General features: G+C 38.0%; 1 protein-coding gene across 1 annotated transcript in view; it reads left to right on the top strand.

The window, feature by feature from the left end:
- CDK6 (cyclin dependent kinase 6) overlaps nucleotides 1-25490 on the top strand; it is a 73799-nt gene that overhangs the window by 5082 nt on the left and 43227 nt on the right. The window contains exon 3 of the mRNA XM_053466495.1: nucleotides 25147-25282. Coding sequence (XP_053322470.1) covers nucleotides 25147-25282 — 136 coding nt within the window. The remainder of the gene's footprint in view (nucleotides 1-25146; nucleotides 25283-25490) is intronic.

Genomic DNA, 25490 nt, shown 5'->3' with positions numbered 1-25490 from the left:
GTTTTTTGCAACTTTCCTGGAAACAGTTACTATTAAAAAAGAATGTTTTTATGCCAGTGATGGGAGTGGTTCGCACAAATTGCAAGTCAGGACATTCAAACATTGAGGTGGAGATGAAAATAAATCATTAGGAATAACGATATGTGTTTGTGAAATGGGAAAAAAATAGCAAACAGACGCGCTATTTAAAGAGACATTTCCAATAAAGTAAAGATTAATGAGTTTGCTGATGTTAAAGGGACTCTCCGTTGTGCCATGAAGCCCCATCATTGGAGAATGTGTATTACAGTACTTTGAAAGTGATCAATTAACACAAATTCCCCAAAATGCTCAGAAAATGAAACTGCTTGCCTATAGAAGAAGCTGCAGCTCTAGAGCTTTAGCTCAGCGCTCCCTTTTTCAAGCCTTGTTAGGTCCCCTCTGGGACCGGTGATGGAGCGGAGCATATATCGCGTGGCAGGAGGCGTATTCAAGCCTAAGGGCTAGAGGCGAGGAAGAGGCATTATGCGTATGGGGTGGGATTAATCCCACCACGCGTTTGCAATGGGGGCCACATGCTAAATGTAAGGGGCCACTCAGCTTTCATACTTATTAAAGTGCATATGATGAGTGGAGTGTCCCTTTAAGGCGAGAGCTGTTTTGGTTCAGAGGATTTCATTTAAAGTCGAAGGGTCTGTCCCAGCACACTTCAGTGATTTCCCTTAAAATAACCATTTCTTTCACTGGAACATCTCGGTATCGTTCGCTTTAACCCAGTAAACCCCAGAAAATGTATTTTCAGTGGTTAGTTATCAAAGCCCTGTATTTCAGTGTTTTCTATAAAACCTGAGGGAAAAATGGTGGGCGTCATGGTGAACCGTGTAAATATTTGATGCCCGATTTTACACGTAAAACTTTTATTCTTTTGAGGCTTCTAGATCATGGATAATAATATTGGACGCTGGGAAGTTGCGGTAATTGAAAAGCACAGTATGAATCCACTTATTTCAACTTTTCCTTTGTTCTTTAATAAATACCCGTAAAAAAACCCCAAATGACTGGAATACGGTCGGTGGTGAGTTTTTGGAAGCATTGAGGTGGTATGTTTGAGAAGAGGACAGTAAATAAGCTTTTTTTTATTGTAATTTGCATGAGACAGTGGGGGAAGTTTTACAATTTAAAACCCAGTGGCAAAAATTATACTCATTTTATGATAATTTATTCAAGAAAAAGTATGTCGCCCACAGATCGAAAGACAATGAAATAAAGGAGTAAAGTTGAAAAAGCTGATTACTAACTGACTTGAAACATAAATGGCCTAAAATGTTGTAAAATACACAATAATATCAGAAGTATAAACTATTGGGGACATATGACTCAGCGATGAACAGAGTAATGTAAGTTAACATTGCCAAAAATCGAGTTTTATCTCATTGTATTACAATAAACGTCCTTTATCTGCCGACCTGGAGGCGGCCATTGTTGTGATATGGTGTCATGTGATATTTCGGGTGAGTTTCCCTGCACCACACCGAGCTGATTCTTTATGGCAATGCTAATGAAGTCCATTGAGTGATTAAGACTGAGCCATTCCATTATTTCCCACAGATAGTATGATAAGGAGTCAGCGTGCTTGTCTAGAAGATTTTGCTAAGATAACAGGGCAAGAACACATACAAACGGCTAATATACAACAGCCTGAAAACATTATATTATACAAAAAGTAGAACGGCTAAAAAAGATCACAATATTTTGAAAACTATTTTTCAAAATAGGGAACAATTCAGTATTGTCTTCAGGAACAAGTGAATGCAATATGTTGTTGAAATGATATTATAAATCGAGGTACTACGACACATCCCTCAGCCCGTTGGCAAGGAATCGATGAAGAAATGACAGCATATCATCTATCCACACCTATGGCAGAGCTTCTTTCAGTTTGACTTCTGTCGTGTCATGTGATCATCTGCCCTCGGCTGTTTCCTGCTGCTTTGATGTGCTTCTCCGTTTCCAGCCATTCTTACCACAGCCAGCTCTGATTGGCTGAAACCGTGTTAGAATAAAAAAAACCCATCTTAATGAATACAATACCGTTTAATGTCACTTGAACTTAAAGTGCTCTCTGTTATGCTAAGCAAATAAACCTCAGCAGATCTGGAATTTTATTCTTTCCTCTGAAACCTTTTAAGAAGCCTATTGAGTGCTTATGGCAACAACCTATCAGGGCCTGCTTTTGTGTCATGTGATAATTCAGCATTCCTTGAATGGGAAAAAACATTTGGGGAGAGTTTTCATCTCTCAGAGTACAAGGAATGATGTTTCTAATGCTGCATCTAGTTTTGTGTTGAATTCAGCAGAACAGGTGGGACAGCACCTTTAATTATTCAGATCACCAAGATAGCCTTTTCATCCAGTATTTCATCCGGCTTGTAGATGGGCCGTAAAGACTCGTATCCCAGCGGATATGAGCTTGTTGTGATATACAGGCTGCGGTGAACTTCCACTATACTCAGACAGCAGATGGGAGTGGTAGTTATAACACATTTTTGGGTTTGGCCTCTACAATTATATCATTGTTTTTTAATAAATGATTAATAAGAAGGAATGGTGATGGGTTTAAATAGAATAGAACACGAATGGGGAGGTGCAGAGTTGCAGAAGACCTCCATAGCGTAAATGGCCTGATCACCCAAGAGAGAAATGGTCTTCTTGTGTGCTTCCTGAATGGCTGGTTATTTCCATACCTTAGTATACCTTGCAAATTTTTTTTCGAATTGGTGCGTGAATCCCGAAATAATAGTTTGATTAGATGTCTGTATTAAATGTTTATAATGTAACCATTTCTTTGGCAGATGCACTGTTATTTACATTCAATTACACCCTTAAAAGAGCATTAGGTGCATGTATAGATCCTATTCTTTGTTGATCACTTCCACCGAACTTTCAGCATTCAACCTCCCAACATTCAAGAAACATCTCAAAAACCATTTCTTCAGAGAAGCCGCACCATCTTAGCTGCTAGAACTTCCGTGTCATTGATACAACCACCACACTACCTCTCACCCTTATGTTTGTCACCCCAGTCCCTCTGGGGTATTGTATTAAGCGCTGCATAGATTGTTGGTGCTATATAAATGAAAGATAATAATAACAATAATTAAAATAAACGTATTAATATCATTTTGGTGATAGGTCTTCTTTGATGTGCATCTTTGTGCATTGATCCTGATTCATTAACTTCTACAATATCTATAGATCTATGCATTTGTTATTTGACAGTCTGCAACACTTCAGTTCTGGTGGCTGTTTGGTTGATGTGTTCAGGGTGCCTTCTTTCCCGTATAAACGGCTGCTGTTTGTCTCCATTTATTTTTCTGGTCGGTTGGTTTGTATGTGCGGTTAAAATGTCCAGTCAGACGCAGCCTGGTTTATTTACCTATTTATCGGTTACTACGCATGCTTCGAAAAAAAAGTGACTTAAGAACTACTGTAAAGCTTAGAAATATGAACCGTGCATATGAAAGATGTTAAGACGCTCTGTTTCTTTAGAATAACACGGCTCGCTCTAAAAGCCACTAAAGTAGTCAACTCCCATGTTATTTAACAATACCGTTTGCCAAGAAAATTGAGCTCTTTTGTCATATTAAGGAAAAAAAGGTTATCGTAACAGTGTCTGCCACCTACTCTGCCAAATGTAACACGTTTATATATAAATGTATATAGAAAGAGCACTCCTAATGCCACCGCATGCCTAAAAAATGATTCTAAGAGCCAGACAGACAGATCTGGGAGCCAGCTAGATAGGTTTTATGAGCCAGAAGGAGGTACAGGCATAGAGATCAATTTAAATTGGCTCAACAATTTTGGAATCGGATTTAAAATCTGGGAGCCGTAACATATATTGTAATTTTAGGTGAGTTTCAGTGGTTTATCTGCAGTGATGCTGTTGGCATTGACGTTGCTATGTTGGTATCCGAGTTAAACCTGTATATTACATCATAACCCTTGCTTTATTGCCTAAAAATGTATTCCCAGTCTCACTGTCCTCTTCTGCTTTATGTTCTGGACAAATATTAAAAATAATATGTTTGACATTATAGGTTGCATCACTAGGTTGTTAGCTTTATTAAAGAAGATCATACCTTTTATAATTACGCATAATGAAAAGCTTGTGTATGGGTGACCAGTCTGCCCAATTTTCCTGATGTAAAGACCCAGACCTTAATCAGGTGTCATCTTATATCCTTTTTATCCCATGCCTGTTTAAATTCCCTTTGCTGTATTGGCCCCTACCACTTGCAATGAGGAGAATTTAATTTAACGGGGACACTCAGCTGTTAAATGCATTCAACTGCATATGATGGCTAGAATTATGTTTAAAGTTCAACTTTAAACATGATTTCACTTTTTTTTCTTTGCGAGAACTTATAGTTTTGATATAGTAGTAACTTGCTTATATAAAATATATTTATTTCTGTTTCTGGTGACACTAATCTAGAATTTAAGAACTGGAAAGCTAAGCATTCCAGAAAGTCTTTTCTAGATATTTTTGAAATTGTTTTAATGCATTGTACCAAAAATGACCTATTACATGCCATTTACAGCTATCAAATACATATATATAAAATAATATATACAAAACTATAATGTTAGTTTTCATTAACAAGCCACAAATCATTTATACTTTAATTTCTGTAAAACCCAGTAAAAAATTCTTAAGAAGACAGAGCTGCTGAGTGAACCTGTGAATGTATTGAGCGTTTTGACCTGAGTTGGAACCAAGTTCACTCAAAGTAGGGTTTAAGATGTACTTGGGTTTACCCTTAGTTCTCCGCTGAATGATTTACCCCATACAGGAAACCCAAAGAGAACCTAAAAAGACATTTTAGCAAGTATGGATATTTTTTTAATATTTACCTATAAAGGGAAAAACTAAATAAAGTTATAAAATTATAATGTTAGTGATTAAATATTCAAATTAACTACTCAGGAATATAAAAACTATTATATATATATATGAGAGAGAAAGAGAGAGACTTTAGTGTGTATTATATCTGATATATATATATATATTATAATAGTGATCAAATAAAGGATAATTTATGTTTAATAACAGATCTTTCCACAACAAACAAATGTTTGGCATTTAACTTTGACGCTATATTTGAATACATAGAACTAAGAATGTGCCAACCGCTCAGCTGACAGTAGAATCTATTTGATAAGAAAGATAGTATGAATATTAATAAATATTAGTATATGCTGTATTCATTTTTATTCTTTGTTTTAGTTCTGTTTGATTCTAGAAGTTACATTACAAAATGTATACAGTTACTTTTTCACCAAAAACCTTGTCTATTCTCACCTCCCAATATGCTGAGATTACAGGGATAACGAATAAATAAAAGTTATGTTATTTAGAAAACAACACGGAATTGTACGGAACGGATTTATTGAGTTTCTTGTAAAATTTGCGATGAGCAAAACAGAGGCTACTATTAAACAATTTTTTTATTATTTGACTTTAATAAGAATCATTCTAAGTTAATGTAATGTCATTTTAAACTCTAAGCATTGTATAATTCAGAAAACTGTAACTTAATGAATATTGCCTTCTTTATAAGTTTTATGTATTGGTGTCCCATTTTTATTTTAAATCAGCACTGTGTCTGGTGATAAATTGCCGATATGTGTCAGATGATTATTGATCTGTATAGAAGTTAAATCATTAGGTGAAAATGAGCTGTCGGATTTTAAAATAGTGTCAGCGTCCCTTTAATGTTACATAAATATCCAGTGTATATAGTGTTTTCCAGAATGATTGTTCTCATTAATGAATTAATGTTTAAATCTTTTCTAGAGTAATTCTAGAAAATTTCACATTAGATTGCACAGATAGGTAGATAGATAGATAGATAGATAGATAGATAGATAGATAGATAGATAGATAGATAGATAGATGATAGTGGTAAATAATTAATTCAGACCATAGTATTGAAGTAACACAATCATTTAACCACATGATATATTGCAGAATAATTGACTTGGTTTTAGATGTTTTAGACTTTGTGTAATTGAAGTAGTTGAAGTGGGTGGACTGGGATATTAAAACATACATTCATCAACTGAGCAATAAAAGCTACCAATATGTTACATGCTAAAGAGAGCCAATGAAACCTGTTATCATTAGAGCGTGTAAATCTGTATATATATATATATATATATATATATATATATATATATATACGTGTCGTTAGATGTGCGTTTGCCCTGCAGTATTTGGGATGTGTTCCCTGTCTGTCCAGCCTATGAACCTGGTCAGCACCCTGTGAAATGTGTCCCCCAAAATAACGGCCATAGGGACAACTTAAACCGCTGATAATGTGCCCGAAAAATGTTCTGTGGCACCTTTATTGTGGACAGCATAGATTTGTGGACGTGGTTGCAGAAAAGTCTTCTTTTAGAGGAACGGTCTTGGTTTTTTTCTTTTCATTACTAGTATAAATTAACATGACTCTTCAGACTCTTGCAGAGTGCTTCCACGAGAAAGCCTAGTGCGAGACTTCTACCTTATTCTCCTGCTCTTTGTTGTCAGCGTGACACCCCAGGGCACAATGGCACAAGCAGGAAGCTTCTGGAAAAGCCATGATAAATATGTTTCAGTTTCAGGTGAGGAAACAAAATAAACCAGACAAGCTCTCCCCTTCTTCCTTTTTTGACCAAAATGGTCATTTATCTTTGATATATAAACTCTGTGTCAGAAAGACATCAGACAGAGGAAGGGAGCTTATGTATGGAACGGCAGGGAACACTCACTAGCAAACCCAGTCTTATCTCGCAGTGAGAAAAGACTAAAACACCATATAAAGGGAAGTTAAAACACCACAACGTCCTGGTTACCATGTTTACAAAAACACAAGTCTAGATTCAAGAGGCACCGAAAGGGTGATCTCTTCACAGTATACAATATATAGCCAAGGTCCATGTGAGACTCCAGCATGGGAAACGTTCACCCCATAGAGAAACCACAGCAGTAATGACCATAAGTTTCTGGAATGGGCATGCCTACTAACATGCTGTCTGCAGGTACCATGGAGACTTTAAAGCGCAAACTAAATTGAATTTTGGCATGAAGGTTTATTCAGGGTTACACGTAGTAAGTTAAAAGTTGTTAATCCATGGATTATTCTGACTACCCATGGAGTAATGAAAGAATTCCCCCTCTTCTGCAAAATTGGCATGTTCTTAACCTGATAGAAAACATAGAAACAAAGAATGCGATGCTAGATAGGAACCATTCACTCCATCTAGTGTGTCTGTTTCTCCTGAAGTAGAGACTCAGAGCTTAATCAGTTCTTGGTCTTGTCTTCAGCTTTAAAGACTCAGCTTTATGTTTATCCCACGTATGAGTAAATTCCCTTACTGTACAAGCCCCTACCACTTATTTATGGGAGAGTGTTCTATGTATCTACCACCCTCTCGGTAAAGTAAAACTTTTCTTACACTACATCAGAACCTCTGAGTTTTTGACTATGGCCTCTGAACTAAATCTGAAATATACTTCCCTCCTGTACTTTGTTAAATCCTTTTAAGTAGTTCAATACTTGAGTTTTGACCAGAGATCTGTAAAGTGACAGAACCACTTCCTGCTACTAATGCCTCTCCCTGTACAACATGCTTGCCCTTTTGATGCTTTATTGCATTGCCCACTTACCTTTAAGTCATCATCATACCTGGGAACTGTTGGCCTCCAGCTACCCGGAGCCTTCCCTTGCGGGACGTGGTCAGGACTGCCCACTGACGTCAGCTTCTGCAGGTCAAACCCGGAAAGCTCCCGGGTATGGTCATCAGGAATAATTCCTAAGTCTTTGTCTTCTGTTGTCACCGACAGAACAATGTCCCTAATGCTACAGTATATTCTGGCTTGTGATGTGTCCTGACCCCTTACACAGTTTAAAGTCAATGGTCCTAAGTCTTTTTTCTCTAACCTTACTATGCACTGAGTATGTAAACAACATTTACTTAAACTATGCATTGCTGACGTTGTACTGTTCAAAAAAAATACTCCCAAACCAGTATTATCAGTATTTTCTGAACTGTTCACATTCTGGAGCCAGAACTTAACGCTTCCATATAGATCAGTAGAAGCTAGCACTAAAAACGTTCCGAGTACAAAAGGTAAGAGCCATGGCTATCAGGTTCCTGGGATTAGTCCAGCCCTGGTTCTTTTTGTTAGTTTTTTAATATAATCAATATACAATTTGTTAAGGGGAACTGTCCCATTCTCGTTTAAAATGCCTTTTTCTCAAACAGTGTAATTATTGTGGAGATTATTGGTTTAAAATTAAGAGAATATTTGACTTTGTGGAACTGGGATCTTTGTCAAACAGATGGTAAAAACCAAAATATTAGTTTAACTCATGTTGATGTAATATCCCCTTGTACTTCCCACCTTTACACAGACTGCCTGAGCAAACCGACTAAAGAGAGTGACAGTAACTTAAAACATAGTGAATAACACTATATAAAACATATATGACTAATATACAGCTCAGGTATATATGATAGCTCAAGTTTCATTAAAGGGACAATTTACTGTCCCTAACAACCCGACTATTCAAAAATACATATTAAGGTACACTGTGATGCATTCTCCCAAGCCAGAAAAGAGCACTTCACAGCTGCAGCAGCTGCCCTTATTATTGTTGCCTCTAAATTTGCTGTTTGAAGTAGCCAATCAGTGGCAGGAAAGCTCAATGGGTGTGCTTTCCACGCATGCGCATGGTCTGAATATACCTGACCCACAGCGTTTCCCAAACCAACAGTGGAGTCGACAGGCAGTAAGTTTATCACTTACAAGAATAGGTAAGGGGCAGATGCATATGAGAGGTATATGCAGAATCCCCCTATGCGTTTCCAAAAACGATAACATGAAAATGTAAAGGGTCCATACAGCTATAATATGAATTAAAGTGCATATGATTAAGTATGGAAAGATCAGTAAAAAAAAAAAAAGGAGCCACTTGCGCAGGACTTTGGCGCCATCATATAAGGCCTGGGCTGAAAGGTCAGTAAAAGGAAGGGAGACAGATACACTCTGCAACATGATGGATACAAAAGTACACTCCGTCCTTGATCCCATGGCTTGATTTCACTGAAACAGGATTGCCTAGAGCAGAACAACTTGGTGCTCCTGGTTCTTCCCCCCTGAGATGGACTTTGATGGACAGGTGAGTTGGATCTCGAAGACCTTCACCGGCCGCACAGAGCCCTGACCTCAACCCTATCAAACACCTTTGGAATAAACTGGAACGGAGATTGTGAGCCATGCCTTCTCATCCAATATCAGTGCCCGACCTCACAAATGCTCTACTGGATGAATTGGCAAAAATACCCACAGAAACTCTCCAAAATCTTGTGGAAAACCTTCCCAGAAGTCATAGCTGCAAAGGGGGGACCAACTAAATATTATTATCATCTGTGTATTTATGTAATGGTCAGGTATCCCGATACCTTTGTCCATTTAGTGTGCTAGTATTCCCATGCTGTCAAATGCAATGGAGTCTGTGCAAAGCAACCTCCATGTGAAGAAAAAAAGTTATGCAATCCGCATATAGTTTCCATGCATGTTTTGAACTGTAAATATTTCATAACATTTATTATATTTCATTGGTAGCTAATCATCTCCTTGACTTTAAACATTTATAGCATTGTAATTTTTTAATACACAAAGTCATGTGGACTCATTTAATAAAGATGAATCTTCCTTTTGGAATTTATGGAAATATGTTCCAAAAACACTCAAGATTTCATCAGAAGGGCAAGGTTATACTCATAGCTGAAGGCAATGAAGGGTAGGTTTGAACGGTTAGCTCATTCATCAAAATGTTTTGAGTGCCAGATTCCCCTAAACTTTGTTTGTACTTTCATATGCATTGTTCAAAGTTTACATTAGGGAGACGCTGCAGTTTATAGCCTTCTACCTTCTCCATAGTATGAAGATTATCGCCACTGGCTGCAAGAAACAGGCAATCAATGGCAGGAAAGCGCTCCCGTTGAAATCAATTTTAAATTAGAAGATGAAATAGCATATGGAATCTATGTTCGAAGCCATTCTGTAAAATCAGCATTTGAAAGCAAAGAGAATACGTTAGAGTTTTAGAAGCTTTTTGTAAAGTCATGTTCACTTGAATGCACATGATAGCTGTGTGATCCGTTTTATTGTTGGTGTTGTACCTTTTTGTAGATGGATGAGGGCATCCTGCAGAATCTTCTTATGTGTATCTCCCTCCCCCAACCAGGTGTCGTGCAGAAGATGTGTTCCACTGAAGACATCTCCCTTCACGCGATATACTTACCTCCAGTCAGCTCCAGTGCTGTCTCAGCGAATGCTGCAGCCGGCGGTCTATTCAGACCCCCATGCTCAAGCATGGAAAGTGCTACCATTAATTTCAATGCAGTGTCATTCCTGCCACTGAGTGGTTGCTTCAAGCAGCCAATCAGTGGCAAGAATAATCATAACACTCTGGAGGAGGGCAGCTGCAGGGCTCCAGATTCTACATTAGCTAAGTTATTTCATTTCTCTTATTTTCCTATTGGAAGAATGAAAGTACTCACACAGGGATATAAAGGTGAATACACTAACCTGTTCATAAATAAACATTTCTTCACCTGAAATCTGAAAGATACCCTATTTGACAGCTGTTGACAACAATAGTCCCCGTGATTCAGTTTTTAAAAGATCTTAGTTCTAGAAGTCTTGTTTCTCTGCAGTTAGGGGCCCCTTTTTATGACTTTGCAGAATCAAAACGTTGCTAAGTAAAACATACGAATGCTTATGATAAACTGGCTCATGTAGTGTATAGACAAGCGAAATAACTTGGTCCTATGGCCAGCACATAAACGCAGAGATTTAATTTGGGGGAAATGAAAGCAATTGACTGTTGCAGTAGAGTATCCTGTTAGTGTCCCAGAGCTCAGGATAGCATTAGTGAGATCATTAATGACATTTCCAAACTTCTATGGACTCAGAATGAAACATTTTTTTCATCGGCCCAACATAGTTTTAATTGTTCTCCCTCCCATATAAATTTATCCAGGAAATAACTTCCAGATTCTAAACAACAATCCTTACAAAATATGGATATTGTGTTAGATGAAACAATGGCTGAACTCTCAAGCCTCTTTATTATATACACAAGGAAGAGATAGGTAACTGAAGTTATGGCAAAATTGAAGAACTTGATTGGTCGGTTGTAAGATAGTCCACACATCGTAGAATTATGGGGAATATAAAAAAGCTAAATGTCTGCTAAATGAGCAAAAAGGGTTAGACAGTTTTAATATTTTGTCCCAAAAGATAAATTAATGGATAAAATAAACATTTGGTTTTAACTCTGCCTCTGTCTTCCATGCTCCAGTGAGTGCCACCTCTCCTGGCATTTATAATATCTTTCCTTGTTCCAATTGTCAACCCCCGAAATTAGATGTTTTGGGTTAATACATCTGTCCTATTTATTATATAGAAATGTATTTAAAAAGTGGGGAAATAATTTGTCCTGCTCCAAGGTCATGGTCACAGCTACATTTGTGATTCTTTATGACTTTTTTTACCCAGTGTATGGCAGTAGACCTTTCAATGTGTGGTGCTTTGCGTTCCACTATCTTAGGAGTAAAGAGAAGGTTTTCCAAAATTCCTACTAACATTTAAGACAGTGAGCTAATACTTTCTATTTGCTACAATATCAAGTCTACAGTGGTCATTTCTGGAGTCATACCATACATTTTTGGAATGTTTACTACCTGATTTGGGTCAGTTACAGTTGAGGCATTGTCCTTTTACGCGTGCATTCTAGACCATAACAACTTCATCTAGATCCCAAAGAAGGTAATGTTGAAAATGTAAATAAACTGCACAGGCAGGCAAACAGTATACGAGTGATGATTTAACCCTTTCAATGCCAGAACATGGACTGTAGCTTTACAAAAAAATGTAATCCACAACGCTACTCTTACGCTACGTAATAAGCCAGTGAATTAGGAGTTAAGTAGAATTATTATTCATGCTACATTCACATTAACCTTAAAAGTATATTTTCACTTTCAAAAAAAGCTTTAGGATAAAAAAAATAAAAACAATGTCATTATGTCAGTAATAATCACCACTAACAGTGAATATTCGGTAATAATGCATTCACGAACCTAATAAAATTCAAGCACGTAGCACTAAATCCAAATTAAATGAAGCAATCTTTGCAAACACTTTACGCAATCATTAAATAGTAAAAAAAAAAAAAAGTTAGTGCCCCACAGGGCAATATCATGGACATATTTTATTACTAAGAGTAATAGCATTCACATTAAAACTGCAAAATAAACACTTTTAAATATAAAGCCACATCCTTCAGAAGCACTCACACTTCAAACCCCATATTTGCCATATAAAGGATATATTTTCAGAACTTAATATCAGTTAATACATATTGTTAGCTGCAACAGCCAAAAAACATATGTTAATTTAAATTGGGGGTAAAATGACATCAAAAACATCAGCAAAAATAAAAATACTTGCACTGCAGAATGTATCACATGGGATGTAATGAGCTTCTGCTGTAGCAACAACACGGGCTAATATCAATTAGGTGTTTTTCTTTGATGTTATTATATTGTGGTTTAGATTTGGTTTAGATTAGTAACCAGCAGAGGTTGTAATTATGCTGTAGGCTCACTTACTGTGCATTTGAGCAGTTAGTGATTGTTTTTTACATTTGTCACCTAGAAATTGAATTGCTTGCTTAGCAACATGGTTTTATTTGAGCAACCGCATTTTAGAGACAGATCATTTCAATTAGATTTTGTAAAAAATACTGTCACAGTTTTTTTGTGTGTTTTCATGATCTGACATCAAGAAAACCAATGTTATTTATGACTCAATATATATCCCCCTATGAATCATCTAGCTATAAGTTTACATTCCTGTACACCAAACAACATTCACACACATTGTAATTGAGTGGAAGATGGCTACTCGATTGATTTCCCGTTTTAAAGGGACATCCGACTGCCCCCAACAGCATCATCATACATGAATAGGTATGAAAGTACTTTTTGTCTGCTTGATAAAGAAAACATCAAGTTAAAAATGAAAAACAATTACTTATAAGGTGTGTTAAAGTGCATACCTTTAATCTATTTAATCACAGATTTATATATCACATCTGTTATAGAGACATCCTTCACAATTAAAAGTCCATTTGTTTGGAAGCGACAAAAGAAACCAGTTCCACCACATATCCAAGTCCCCACTTTTGTAGTAAAACTTTTTTTTACATTTATTTCTAAAAAGGAAACCTAAAAATGAGGGTGTTTAACATGATTAGACATTTTAGGGTGAATTTTTTGCAGTGTATAATCAACATATAAATGACAATTGATTTAATTACCTAGAAGAGCAGCTTGTGGCTTTCATTAACCATTTACCATGTTGATTGAAGGGTGGTCTGCAAAACATTTGTAACTTTAAAAGGCATCTTGTGTTCTCCTGTGACGTGAAAAAGACCATGGACAAAAAGTTACATCAAGCTCCACAAGTCTAGCCCACTTGCCCTCCACTGGCTTTATTGTTCGCTGCTTCGAACGATTATAATTACATGAGTTTTAGATTCTGTAGGACTATATATAGATAGTTATTAGAAGTTTAAAGGCATTCTAGAAATTGCATTATATAAGTTTGTTCCCTCAGTTCTTCCTCCCATTCTCAATGGGGTAGGAAACCTATGCAGATAGAATTCAGATTATTCAGTGGTTTACATGCGATGCGCTAGATGTGGGTTGGCTGGACTCGCCAGCAACCGAAGGAAAGTCATTATGGATGCTGGAGAGGACCAAAATAGTAAAAAAAAAAAACTGGTTGCTGCCTAGTTTATACTCTTCTTCTCCATACGTGCCAAGCTTTGGGCTTGAGCCATGTGGTATATACACTCGGATGGTCATGTAGGTTTAGATCGTACCCTCTAAAATCTTATCTACCTGTGCCTGTGTTTCGCTCCCTTTATACTATATAAAACTCTTAACTCATCCTTCGTGTCTCATAATAGTGTATTTTCGGATTTCCTCATACCATCACAGGTGGCTTTTTCGGTAACAACTGGATGTTTCAGAATGACAGACACTGATTGAGGCAGGAAAACCTACTTAAAGACTGGCTTTGCAGATATATATGAGTATGATATCGTTACCAACATACCTACTGTATTGAAGTATTTGTCAGTAAATGCTAAAATTGTATATATACTCTTCTCAAACTAAGTGGCCCAGTAAAGCTTTCTTATATTATTTGCACCTAGTGCAATTGATCTCCTCATTGCATCTGTCAAATTACTAGCAACGGCATAGATCAAAATATACAAATCACTTGCACATTAAGTACATACATTTCTGTATTTTAAACATGCATTTCAAATGTTATGTATATTCAGAAATATACTTTAGATACAGCTTATTAATTAGCACCCTTTGTACACTTTTACATGTACAAGTTAATCTAGCCCAATGTATTTTACATGGAATACAAAGGATACATTGTCTCCTCGGACCTCCCTATACACTGCCTATCAAAGATAAAATGAATTCTCCTATCAGTGCCTCTGTTGACCAAACGCATTAACGCTGCTTAGTATTACTAGGGAGCGGCCATTCTAATTATGTTATTCTACATCTAATGCTGATTGTAGCAAAACAAGAATAGAAATGGATAAACTTTCCAGCCAAAAAAGTATTTCTTAAATTGCATTTACTACGTTTGACTGTCATTTGTATTGTCCATGTCTAGGGTTGGTATTTGTTTATTATCTGAATTATTATCTAGTTATTCTAAAGGATGAAATGAATGTTCTTCTTTTATAAGAAGACCGCTGTATTTTCATAAAAATTTAAGCCTATTTAACAGCTTTTGACACCAATGAGTTGCATGAACAATAGACACAATTGTACTTCTGGGCTATGAAACATCTAGCAGCGAGCGCTATTTCTAAGCAAAACATTGTAGGTTTCCGAGGCCAGGTACAGCTGAGTGCTTCCCGGACCCCTCGTCCCCTTAGTAACTAACATATATTACACATCGCACCCTTACCTGGCCTGTTTGTTTTGCCCCTTGGGCACGTTACTGAAAAAAAGATGGCAATAAAAAGAAACTTTTGGCTTTACTGATCAGTGAGTAATAAAAGTCAGTGGATGCCTCTTCAATTATAACTACTGTTGAGGCATCATACTTTATCTACACATGTGCTGTCTCCATAGTAACAGCGGTATCCATGTTGTGGCACAATGTCCTAGCACAGGGTAAACACACTGAGTAGTGCTGGATTCTGCCATTTTATTAGCAGTATAATTACACATTACATTGGGTTTAACTCAATATAGCTTACTTTCTTATATAAGCCCAAGGGTGTTGGCATTCTGTATATTTCAAGCCCCATATATGAAGGTCTTTAATCAGTTAATGCATAGCACATGTGCACCTCTGGCCAGATTTTGACTGCTACGTTATGTCCTGTTTTCTGGTCTCCTCCGGGACTCCTCCTCCACTTCCTGCCAATGAGGTATCCCACTGGCTCCATCAGAGACGCGTGGGTGGTGCGCGTGTCTGGTTGCCTTAACCCTTTCTGTCGGGGTTCAAACACTTTGGAGGAGCCCGTTTCCCATATGTGGCTATACGTCTGTTGTGGAATTGTTATTCCTGGGAAGCCTCCAGTTTGCATATTGAAAAATCGTATGCAGTTTTCCAAGTTCAGCAACAGAGTAATTTTAGTTTATGCAACAACTTAAGATACAATAAACATTTGTAAATGGTAATAATGCAAAATAAAAAGCCATACTTTATTCCCTGCTATTTTCCCATAGGAGCAAAAAGAAATAATACAAGTAATGGTATCTAAAGCCGTGTCCTCCTTGATACATTTATGGGTCGTATATATAGATTGTAGATTACTCACAATCTACTAGATTACTAGATCTAAATTGCAATCTAGATCACTCTGTGAATGCAGGGTATTCACACATAAGATGGAGTTAAATGCCATAAATATACAAAGAAAACACAGTTTGGGGAAAATACATCTTTTCAGGTAAGCATGAAACTTTATTTTAGTTTAGATGACTGTCTGGTAGCGAGAAGCTAGACTTTCTCTTGTATTTGTAGTTTTAAAACAAATAAATTAAAGATCTACTTGTAAGTATATACGAACATTATTACATTATAAATAATTTAGTTTATTCTCAGCGGCCAATTGAAATATCTTCAGTGCTAGATACATCTGTGTTCATACACGAGTAATAACTCTACTAAGTCCCAATTGAAGAAAGGGTTGCTGGGTACTAAAACTCTATAGGCGTATGAACTGACTGGAGAAAACAACCCTACCTGATAAAACTTAACATTTAATAAGATCAGAGTGAAATGCTAATCACATTAATAGACAAATAGTTCCTCCCTAATCCTCGTCGGATCAGGACGGTGATACAGAGGCAAAACTCAACGGCTTCCAGGAGTAAAGGAGCACATATACTATTACTGCACCCAAACGGGGTATTTCCGCATGAGGCAGGACAGCCCAGTCGACCCCAGGAATCCAACCTCTTTGTTAGAGGGTATGGCCTTGGACCCCGTTGTGTGGTCCAATGTCTGTTTCTTGTGAACATTGAGATGGTTTTCGTTCTTTTTTGGACGGAATGCACAAATATATTTTGGTTGGTTAGAAATTCTAACACAGAATTGACATCGTGATATCTGAAGAAACGCCACATAAATAACACCACCATCAGTACAATACAGATAGTTATATTAAATAATGAAGGTGTTATTTGTTTAAATAGTAAAAAGATGTGGTCATTTTAGCCCGAGAGTTGTGGTACGTTATGTACTTTTGTGACACGCTAACCTCTGTCATTCAGAATGAGTCTTTCAAATTCAGTCACTTTTTAACTTTAAGTTAAGCAACTGAAACAGCATGAAATTAAACAGATTAAACATCGCTTACTCATAGCTTTCCACTCGACGTGCATTTCTGTTGTAGTTTGTATTTTTTATGAAATGACCTTCCAACTGGGGTTTTTCAACAGGGGTTTCCCTGATTTAAAGTCCTAGAGAATGATTCAGAAGCAAACTGATATTTGATGCGCATGTTCTGAAGATTACTCAGAGCTGGAGGTGCGCAGTGTTTCTGGAGAGAAGCAGGAAACCAGAAGGAGGAATAAAATGACTCTTGGCTTTTCTAAACTTCATCTCCCGCGTGATATCTTTCAATATGTTTCTTTATACCAGAATCCTCAACATGGCTACAATAAATTCCCAGTATTTAGAACAGAAAGGTTATCTGAAGATTGAAATATATAAAATAAAGAGAAAAGACTTGATGATGTCACTCTAGTTGTACACAATGGCGGCTACATGGAGTCTTGTTGTGATGGATGATGATTTTAGAATGAAGTCTTACCTCCTCTAGTAAGCTGTGGCTGGTTGAGCATGATTACAGTTGTAATTGTACAGGTAATAATGTTGCACATGGACTTTTTACTTCCTCGTGTTAGTTGAAGGCCACATAAAGATGGAGGGTCATTGTCAGTAACTACTTTACTTAAGGGTAGTGTAGAGCTTCTGTAGAGTAATAAGACAACTTAGCAATGCCGCAACCATACTAACCAGGAGTGAGTGTGACTCACAGGAAGCCATTTGAGCAGCTGAATCATTTCGAGGCATGTTCTCGTGTCATTTGTTTTCTTAATTTTTATTATTAGGTTTTACTTCTGTTTTATTATTTTACTTACCCGACGATTCAGTATTTAAACAGGAAGTGTTTTTAAAATGATTGTTATTATTCACGTTCTGATTTATGCATTTCACACCACTGGCAGGCAGTTAGGAAAGTACTTATTGATACTTAAAAAAAAACACAATCCATCAAAGGAACTCTAAAAAAATTTTTAATTAATGTAAAAAGTCCCTTTTTGCGATGTAGAATGGCTCTGTGAACTGTGTCTAGTGTGCTACTGTGCCAAAAGTACACAATACTGTGTTTAATTTTGAACCCTGCTTGTAGAAACAAATACATTAGCCGTGAGTAAACATGTGGTCCTAATACCTGTGTGCGCATGTTCAGAGGTTGTGCTTGACTGATCTCATAGAGTAACAGCCCCAAAAGTGAACTCACGCTGTGCAGCTTGTGTTGCAGAAATAGTGAGACTGCCATGCCCTTCAACTTTTCAGTTGTCCAAACTGAGACATCTTTACAGAGGGAAGAGTTAGAGACGAGGCCAGTGGTGGGGCCATCTGCTTACCTGACCCGTCTGCAATGTATTGAAGCAGAATTCCAACATATGAAGACACAGAAAATCGACAAGTTTTTTTTCTATACAGTTGATAACATTATTCACTCATTTTGTTTCAAAATAACTTTTTTTCTCAGATATACTCTTTCTAAACCACCACAATACGTATATGGAACCAAATTACCCTCTGTGTTTGCCCAGGCTGATTTCCTAACGTCAAAGAGTAAAATAAGTCATGTCCTAATGTTTAGCTTAGTTATTTAAGCAGATCTGTCCCTTTTCCCAAAACCTACACGTTGCGTCTCTATATACTAAACCAACCTATATAGCTGTGTTTTTAGCTTTTAAATAAGCTTTTTTAATTCAGAATTTGTGTGTGCGTGTGTTTTCTTTACCTTGACCCCTCTCTCTGGGATAGCTGTCACTTATGGGAGGTGGGCATTAAGTTGCCTATTGGTGAAGAGTGATCTGATCACCATCAGCCCACTCCTGACTGCCTAACTGAAAGCAATTAACCTGGAAGCACCTTTGACTTCCAGGTCATTGCTGCTAAAGATTTTTTACTCTTTCAATGCTGGTGAAGACACAAACATTAACTCCTAGAATGATGTGATCGCTTTGGGGCTGGTTCAAGGCAGCCTCTGCCACTGAGCATGGCACTCAGGTTGGCAGCACCTTGATGTCTGGGGGGCTGCATTTGGCCTGTTGGTTGCATGTTGGACTCCCCTGGATTGTGTTAGTAGACTATTTTTCTTCAAGTAAACAGTGATCTGTGGCAAAACGTGTCACATCCTCTAGTATACATACACTCAGGTCAGCAGGGCTCGCCTTACCTTTTCCGTAAGTGCACTACCTGTTATGGCCTGTTTACCTATTATACAACACTGCAGACTAGGATGGTGATATACAAATCAATCAGCAAATAAAATAACTAGCATATCAGTTCATGTTATTTGTCTTTCTCCTTCCCATAATGACTGCCACCAGAATAAATTAACAAAATTCAGGTTATTGTGATGTGGATCCTGAGAACCAAGGTTAAGATGGCTGAACACGGTGTTAAACACATTTGTTGGGCTTCCCAATGTAATAAGGTTTATTTAAAAAGATTATGGTTTTTAAATTGTATGATAGTTATGATAGTAGTGCCCTATATGCCCTATATGCATTTGCTCATTTCTCCACCTTCTGCTATTTGGCGAGCAGAAGATCTGTTAGGCTGACGTAATAAACTTACCGCCAGCCAGCCCCGGCGGTCTGTCGGGTTCAGGAGCTCACGGAACCCCCTGTACGCATGTTCAGAAAGTTCATTTGATCGGAGCTCTTTTCAGCCCCCGATTTACTGCTTTGCAAACCCCTTTTTTAACATTATAAAGAATACGTATCAAAGTATTCTGCCTCGGACATTAAAGCTTTACAACAAAAGTACAGACTAAAGAGTTCTGCTGTAGCACAAGAGGAGTTAAGTGTGACTGCTCTGTTCTCAGAGAATATAATTATTAAGTGCATTGCCGCCTTTCTCTCTTTTCTAGATGGGTGAGAGCAATTGAAGGGACCAAAGTCTTATTTTTTTCCGTCTCTCTCCCTCCTTTCTGTCCGGGGTTTGATGTGGTCGTTTGCATACAGCTGCTGCATAGACAGTTACCTTTGAAAAGAACGTTTGGCTGATTTAATTTGATTAGGGAAAACCACCTCAATCATTTCTAGACTAAAAGCGTTTTCATTTTCACTTGGCAGAAGGAGCTGGGAATGTACTGTCTGCCGTCACATACATGTGGGGAGCTATAAGGGGACACATCTAACTGCTTAAAGACACAGTACCCCAGCGCTTTTTTACTTTTTTTTATCCATTCTACTCTTTCAAAAGCCTCGCCGCCCCTTTTGTGCAGTGAAAATAAAGACTTTTTTGATGTGCAGGATGCCAAATATTTATGTATTTCTGTATATCCGCTGCAACCAACTCTTTTTCAGGTTTCTAGCATCGAGTGAAAAGTTTCCACTTGTAGAACGCAGGAAACAAGGTTGACAGTTCCTGGAAGAAAGTTCCTCTGAGGTCTCGCAAGCTTATGTGAATCTAACCCTGTAAATACACTGGCCTTCTAAAATTATCACTAACAGCTGCAGATGAATTCCTAGAATGCAAACTTTGGATCTCGCTAACTGTTGGATCCTATCGTTTTTCTGTGCGCATGCGCACGGTATGGTTTTCTGTATTTTCGGTACCCTGCCATTTGTCGGATGGGTACAGGTTTATAAGCCTCTTGAATTCAGTTGACATTGTTAAAATGTACCATTCCATACCTAAACATATACAGAAGAGCAAAAGGTGCTTTTCTGTATATCATATTTATGTTTCTTCTGCAAATTAAACTATAAAAACACAGATCATGTTAGAAAAGTCACCCACAATGACAACAATGACAGCCCCCAGGTCTATAGATAAAGGGAGTTATGCTAATCTCCATTATGATATATAGCACTCCAACTTTTTATTGGACCTATTGTATCCTTAACTATATGTGTTATCTGATGAATACAAGCCAACCAAGGGCTTATTGAGTAGAACATATTCAGATAATGCAGGTTACAGAAGTGTGTTGATCAAGGAAATCTTTTTGTAAATTGATATTTTTGACTCAATATTGATGAGTTTGCCATGGCGAAGACATATAATCCCGGCGATAGAAATAGTCTCACACGTACCTGTTTTCTTGTGTTAGTTTAGTATTGGTTTCGTGATGCATCCACAGTTTGTTCCGTAGACATGAAAAGCTTGGATATAGCGGTGATATTTCAAAACCGTTATGTAAAATGTGACTTTCCACAGGAGCAGTAGGTACTTGTGGTTAAAACTATTTTCCCCAAAGTTCCTACTAATGAGCCAATCAAAGCTTCAAATTCAAATAGACCACCTTTCATTCTTACCTTTAACCAGCTTTACTAAATACACAGTTTATATATAATTATAGTTAACATAATCCAAAACGGTCGTGTGTCAAGTGATACAATTCTTGATTAAGGTTTTGAGGAAAATGGAACACTGTTCCTTCATGGAACATTTCATGCTAATGTAATAGGAAGTTTGTATTCAATCATAACATCGAAATGCTTGATGAAATTTTAAAATACTAGGCTTGTCCTACATTTTTGCTGGATTGCTATTTGTGTAATATTTTACTTAAATATTTATAACTTTTGTTTATATTGTTGGTTTTTTTGTTCAATTATAGCTGGAACTGTAGACCAGGAGATTCCAGGTTGATGACCACAGTGGCAAAGACAGTGAGATGTGGCTCAGATGTATGCCTACAGGCAACTACCCATGGAGATAGCCAATGATTAGCATTATATCTGTCCATAGTCTTCTTTAAAACAACATGGTGATGTGATCCTCTCTAGATCCAAGAATACAAGGCTTCTTAGATGATGAGCGGCTTGGCTGCCAGCTGTCAATAAGAATTGTAGATGGTAGCTGTTTCCGGGGCAAATGATTGATGTAATTGACATTTCCAAGGTGTTGGTGGTAGCATTTAAATCATACATCTAATATCTTGTTAACCTACTAATACTTTACTTGACCCGTTGGTTGAATAGAGTATGATACCTGGTCAGGTGGATCAAGGCAGTGATATGTTCATGGTGTGGTGTAATGTTCAAGTTGTAATGTATCTAGGCACCGCAGCCAGGGCAGCGTGTAGATGTCTACGCGATTCGCATAGACAACTTACGCTGCAGCCGGAAGGAGGTGTGGCTAGCAGCGGGGGTTGTCTGCGTCCATCGCGCAGACCTTCCCCGGCTGTCAGCGCCGGCGCGGGGAACTCTGATCTCTGACAGCCGGGGAATGTCTGCGCGATGCACGCAGACAACCCCCGCTGCTAGCCACACCTCCTTCCGGCTGCAGCGAAAGTTGTCTATGCGAATCACGTAGACATCTACACACTGCCCCGGCTGCATGACAGGGGAGTCAGAAGCACCGGTAAGTTTGAGGGGGGGTGTTAAATGGGGGGCATAATGCATTTCTGGAGGCAGAGTGTTCTATGAAATGCCTTTTAACCCCCTTAACACCACTCTGCCTCCAGCAATGCCTTTTTAACTCTCTATACGCCACTCTGCCTCCTGAAATGCCTTAAACCTCCCTATATGCCACTCTGCCCCATAATATGCCTTTAAACCAGAGCCAGAGTGACATATAGGGGTATAAGGCATTTCTGGAGGCAGAGTGGCACATAGTGGGTCAAAAGGCATATCATGGGGCACAGTGGCATATAGGGTTAAAAGGCATATCATGGGTCACAGCGGCATATAGGGCGTATAAGGCATTTCTGGGGCAGATGTGCATAACTGGGGAGGCAGTTTGGAAAATAGAACGAAATAAAACCAAAATATTTTTCTCAATGATAGCTTTTATTAAAAAAAATAGTTTACATGAATTAACATTTACTGGTAAAACTTTTTTCCTATAGGGTCATCTTATATTCAGGCTTTTTCTTTTTTTCCTAAATTAATATTCAGATTTGGGGGGTCGTCTTATAATCAGGGTCGTCTTATAATCGAGCAAATACGGTAATTGTGGATAAATTGTCAGAAAATCTGTCTGAAGAAGGGATCCTGAAAGGTTATGTACTTTACAGATTTTCTATGGTGGTCAGTCTTGACTATGGAGTCTATCTTCTCTTGTGCCAATACGGCGCTTTCCACTTCTTTGCCATTGTGCGTTTATAGCTTGTTTGGTTTTTTTGTAAGAAGACTAATATCTCCTGCAACTCAAATATTTGTATATATTTTTTTTACATTAAAACAAGAAGCATGCTCAACATATATTCAACACTGTATTCGCTTCTAAGTTATAGAATCCGTGACACTCTAGAATGCTACTGATCTATATCATACAATTTTTCTTTTCATGCCAGTTCCAATTTACAGTTTGTTTTTGACTGCTTTATATGTTGAGTCATCTTTTCCATTGGCATTCAGTGTTTTCGTACATTAAATGACTATATACAGCCTTCATTCGCAGTGTACTGTAAAGAAACAGTGTATTGAGTAATCCCTAATTAGTCTCATAGGTGGGGGGGGTGTTTGCTCATCTAGGGTACTGAATTTAAGCATTTTGAAAGATAAAATGTATACTTTTACATACCTCAGAAAATTATTAAAACAAGAACAAATTGACACTATTTGCGAGGCTACCAGGTTTTTTCCAGGCTTGTAGATCAATAGGTTTTCAGTAAATTATCATGTCTAGCACCCTTTAAAGGAACATGTGTTTTTTTTTTTCTTCTAGATGACTGCTCGTTTATGTTAAAACTAACATCATTTCACTGCCTATCCATAGCCTGCAGAGCTGCTTGCCTTTAGCCCTGATCCGGCTGAGGGTACGTTAGCTAATGTGCCGTTAGAACAGGCAAGCATCCAGTCTGACGTCTCTCCAAACCGCCCAACACGCTGACTTTTTACACACAAGCGTAATAAATGGATAAAAAAAACTCCCCCTATGCTTATACAAGGGGGACACCATGTAAAGACCAAGAGCATATTGAATGTCAGACCTGCCTGTCTGTAATGCACTTTGCAGTGACCAGGCTCTCCTGTTACGCCTCTTACACATACCATCGAAGTCACATCCCCAGTCTACATACTGGGAGTCCATGTGGATAACCATGGCTGGATGAACAGGTCAGCGGCTGAGGGTGCTGGACAGAGCATCGCTCAGCGGTGTGCCTCTTTGGAATAGATTTCTTTGGAATCGTCCCTTGAGCCACAACCCTATCTTTTCATGACAGTTTTAAAGACAGGGGCAATTTCCGAATAGTGCTATTGAAACGCTGGCTAGTTAGTGCATGCCCACAGCTGCCAAGTCGGCCATATTTTTCGCTATTGCGCATTTTGACCACTAAATTTTATTTATGGAGTAAGTTGTGCCATTTGGATTAAGACTGGTTGTGCTTCCAAGTGCAATGTCTGAATAGCTAAATAATCAATCAAAGTGTAAACTCGCATTGCCCCCTGTTAAAAAAAAAAAGACCATCCTTTATGTACATACTCTTTTACAAGGAAATCATTTTTGTTGAAATATGTCCCTGCATGGGTAGTTTTGCCAGTGTGCTAAATACCTGGCAAGAAAGGTGTTTTGAAAATGTTTAAGTAAATGTAGGTCAGCACAAAGGAATCATACAGCGGGAAATATTTCCAGTGTTTATGTTCAGATGTTCAGAACTGTCTGGCACCTCTATTTGCATGTGTTGGGGTTACGGGCAGTCATGCTGCATTCCTTGTTGATTTATACGAATATATTTATTGCAGGTTACTTACCTACAGCCAAGTGACTGCAAACTATTGCCTTTCAGAGGTTTCTCTTTTTTTTTTGTAAGGCTGGTTAATCACGCAAAATCCTTGGTTTATTAGAGTGTTGTGTATGGATGGTCATGGTGACCCTCAGAAATAATTTACAGCTGGAGCTCGCGTCACTGAGTCGCTCTCTCGCCTTTGGGGAAGGCTTTGAACAGCTCCGAATGCGCCTCGTGGTTTCAGAAGAAGGAGACGGGGGGGGAACAAAGTTGGAGGATGAGCAGAGGTATTATATGTGAAATGAAAATGATGAAGTGCCCTGTCCCGATGAATAGCAAGGAACTGAAATCTCTAGAATTACTAGGGCCAAGCGCATTAACAGGGAAAAAAGAGGAGTTGGTGTAATTTAGGATTTAACATTTAAATGCAACATCAATACCAAATGCAGCATTCAGGACATTTCTATGCAAAGACATATTTTTTTGGAGAGGAAATCCATGATAAAGTACAAGCTTTTCAGACCTTGACTATGTTCTTCTTCTTCTTCCCACTCAGGTTATTTGACGTGTGCACAGTTTCACGGACAGACAGAGAGACAAAACTAACACTGGTTTTCGAACACGTCGATCAAGATTTGACCACTTATTTGGAAAAAGCACCCGATCCAGGGGTACCACATGAAATTATAAAGGTACATATAAAACATCAATAGATTTCTGTACCATGCTTTCTATATAATATTGCGGTTGCTCTGTGCTATATTGTTCAAGTGCCGCTAGTCAAGTGCTTATTAGTTGCACCCCTGGCAAGCAAAATGACATTCATTTTTTGACGCCCTTCTGCATAGCAACACTCACCCTGAGCCTCAGCAGAGTAATATTTTTAAGTTCCAATGATCT

The sequence above is a fragment of the Spea bombifrons genome, chromosome 5, assembly GCF_027358695.1.
Source record: "Spea bombifrons isolate aSpeBom1 chromosome 5, aSpeBom1.2.pri, whole genome shotgun sequence".
In the NCBI taxonomy this organism is placed as follows: domain Eukaryota; kingdom Metazoa; phylum Chordata; class Amphibia; order Anura; family Pelobatidae; genus Spea; species Spea bombifrons.
Note: the sequence above shows the minus strand (reverse complement) of the source record. Positions and strands in the feature narration are given on the sequence as shown.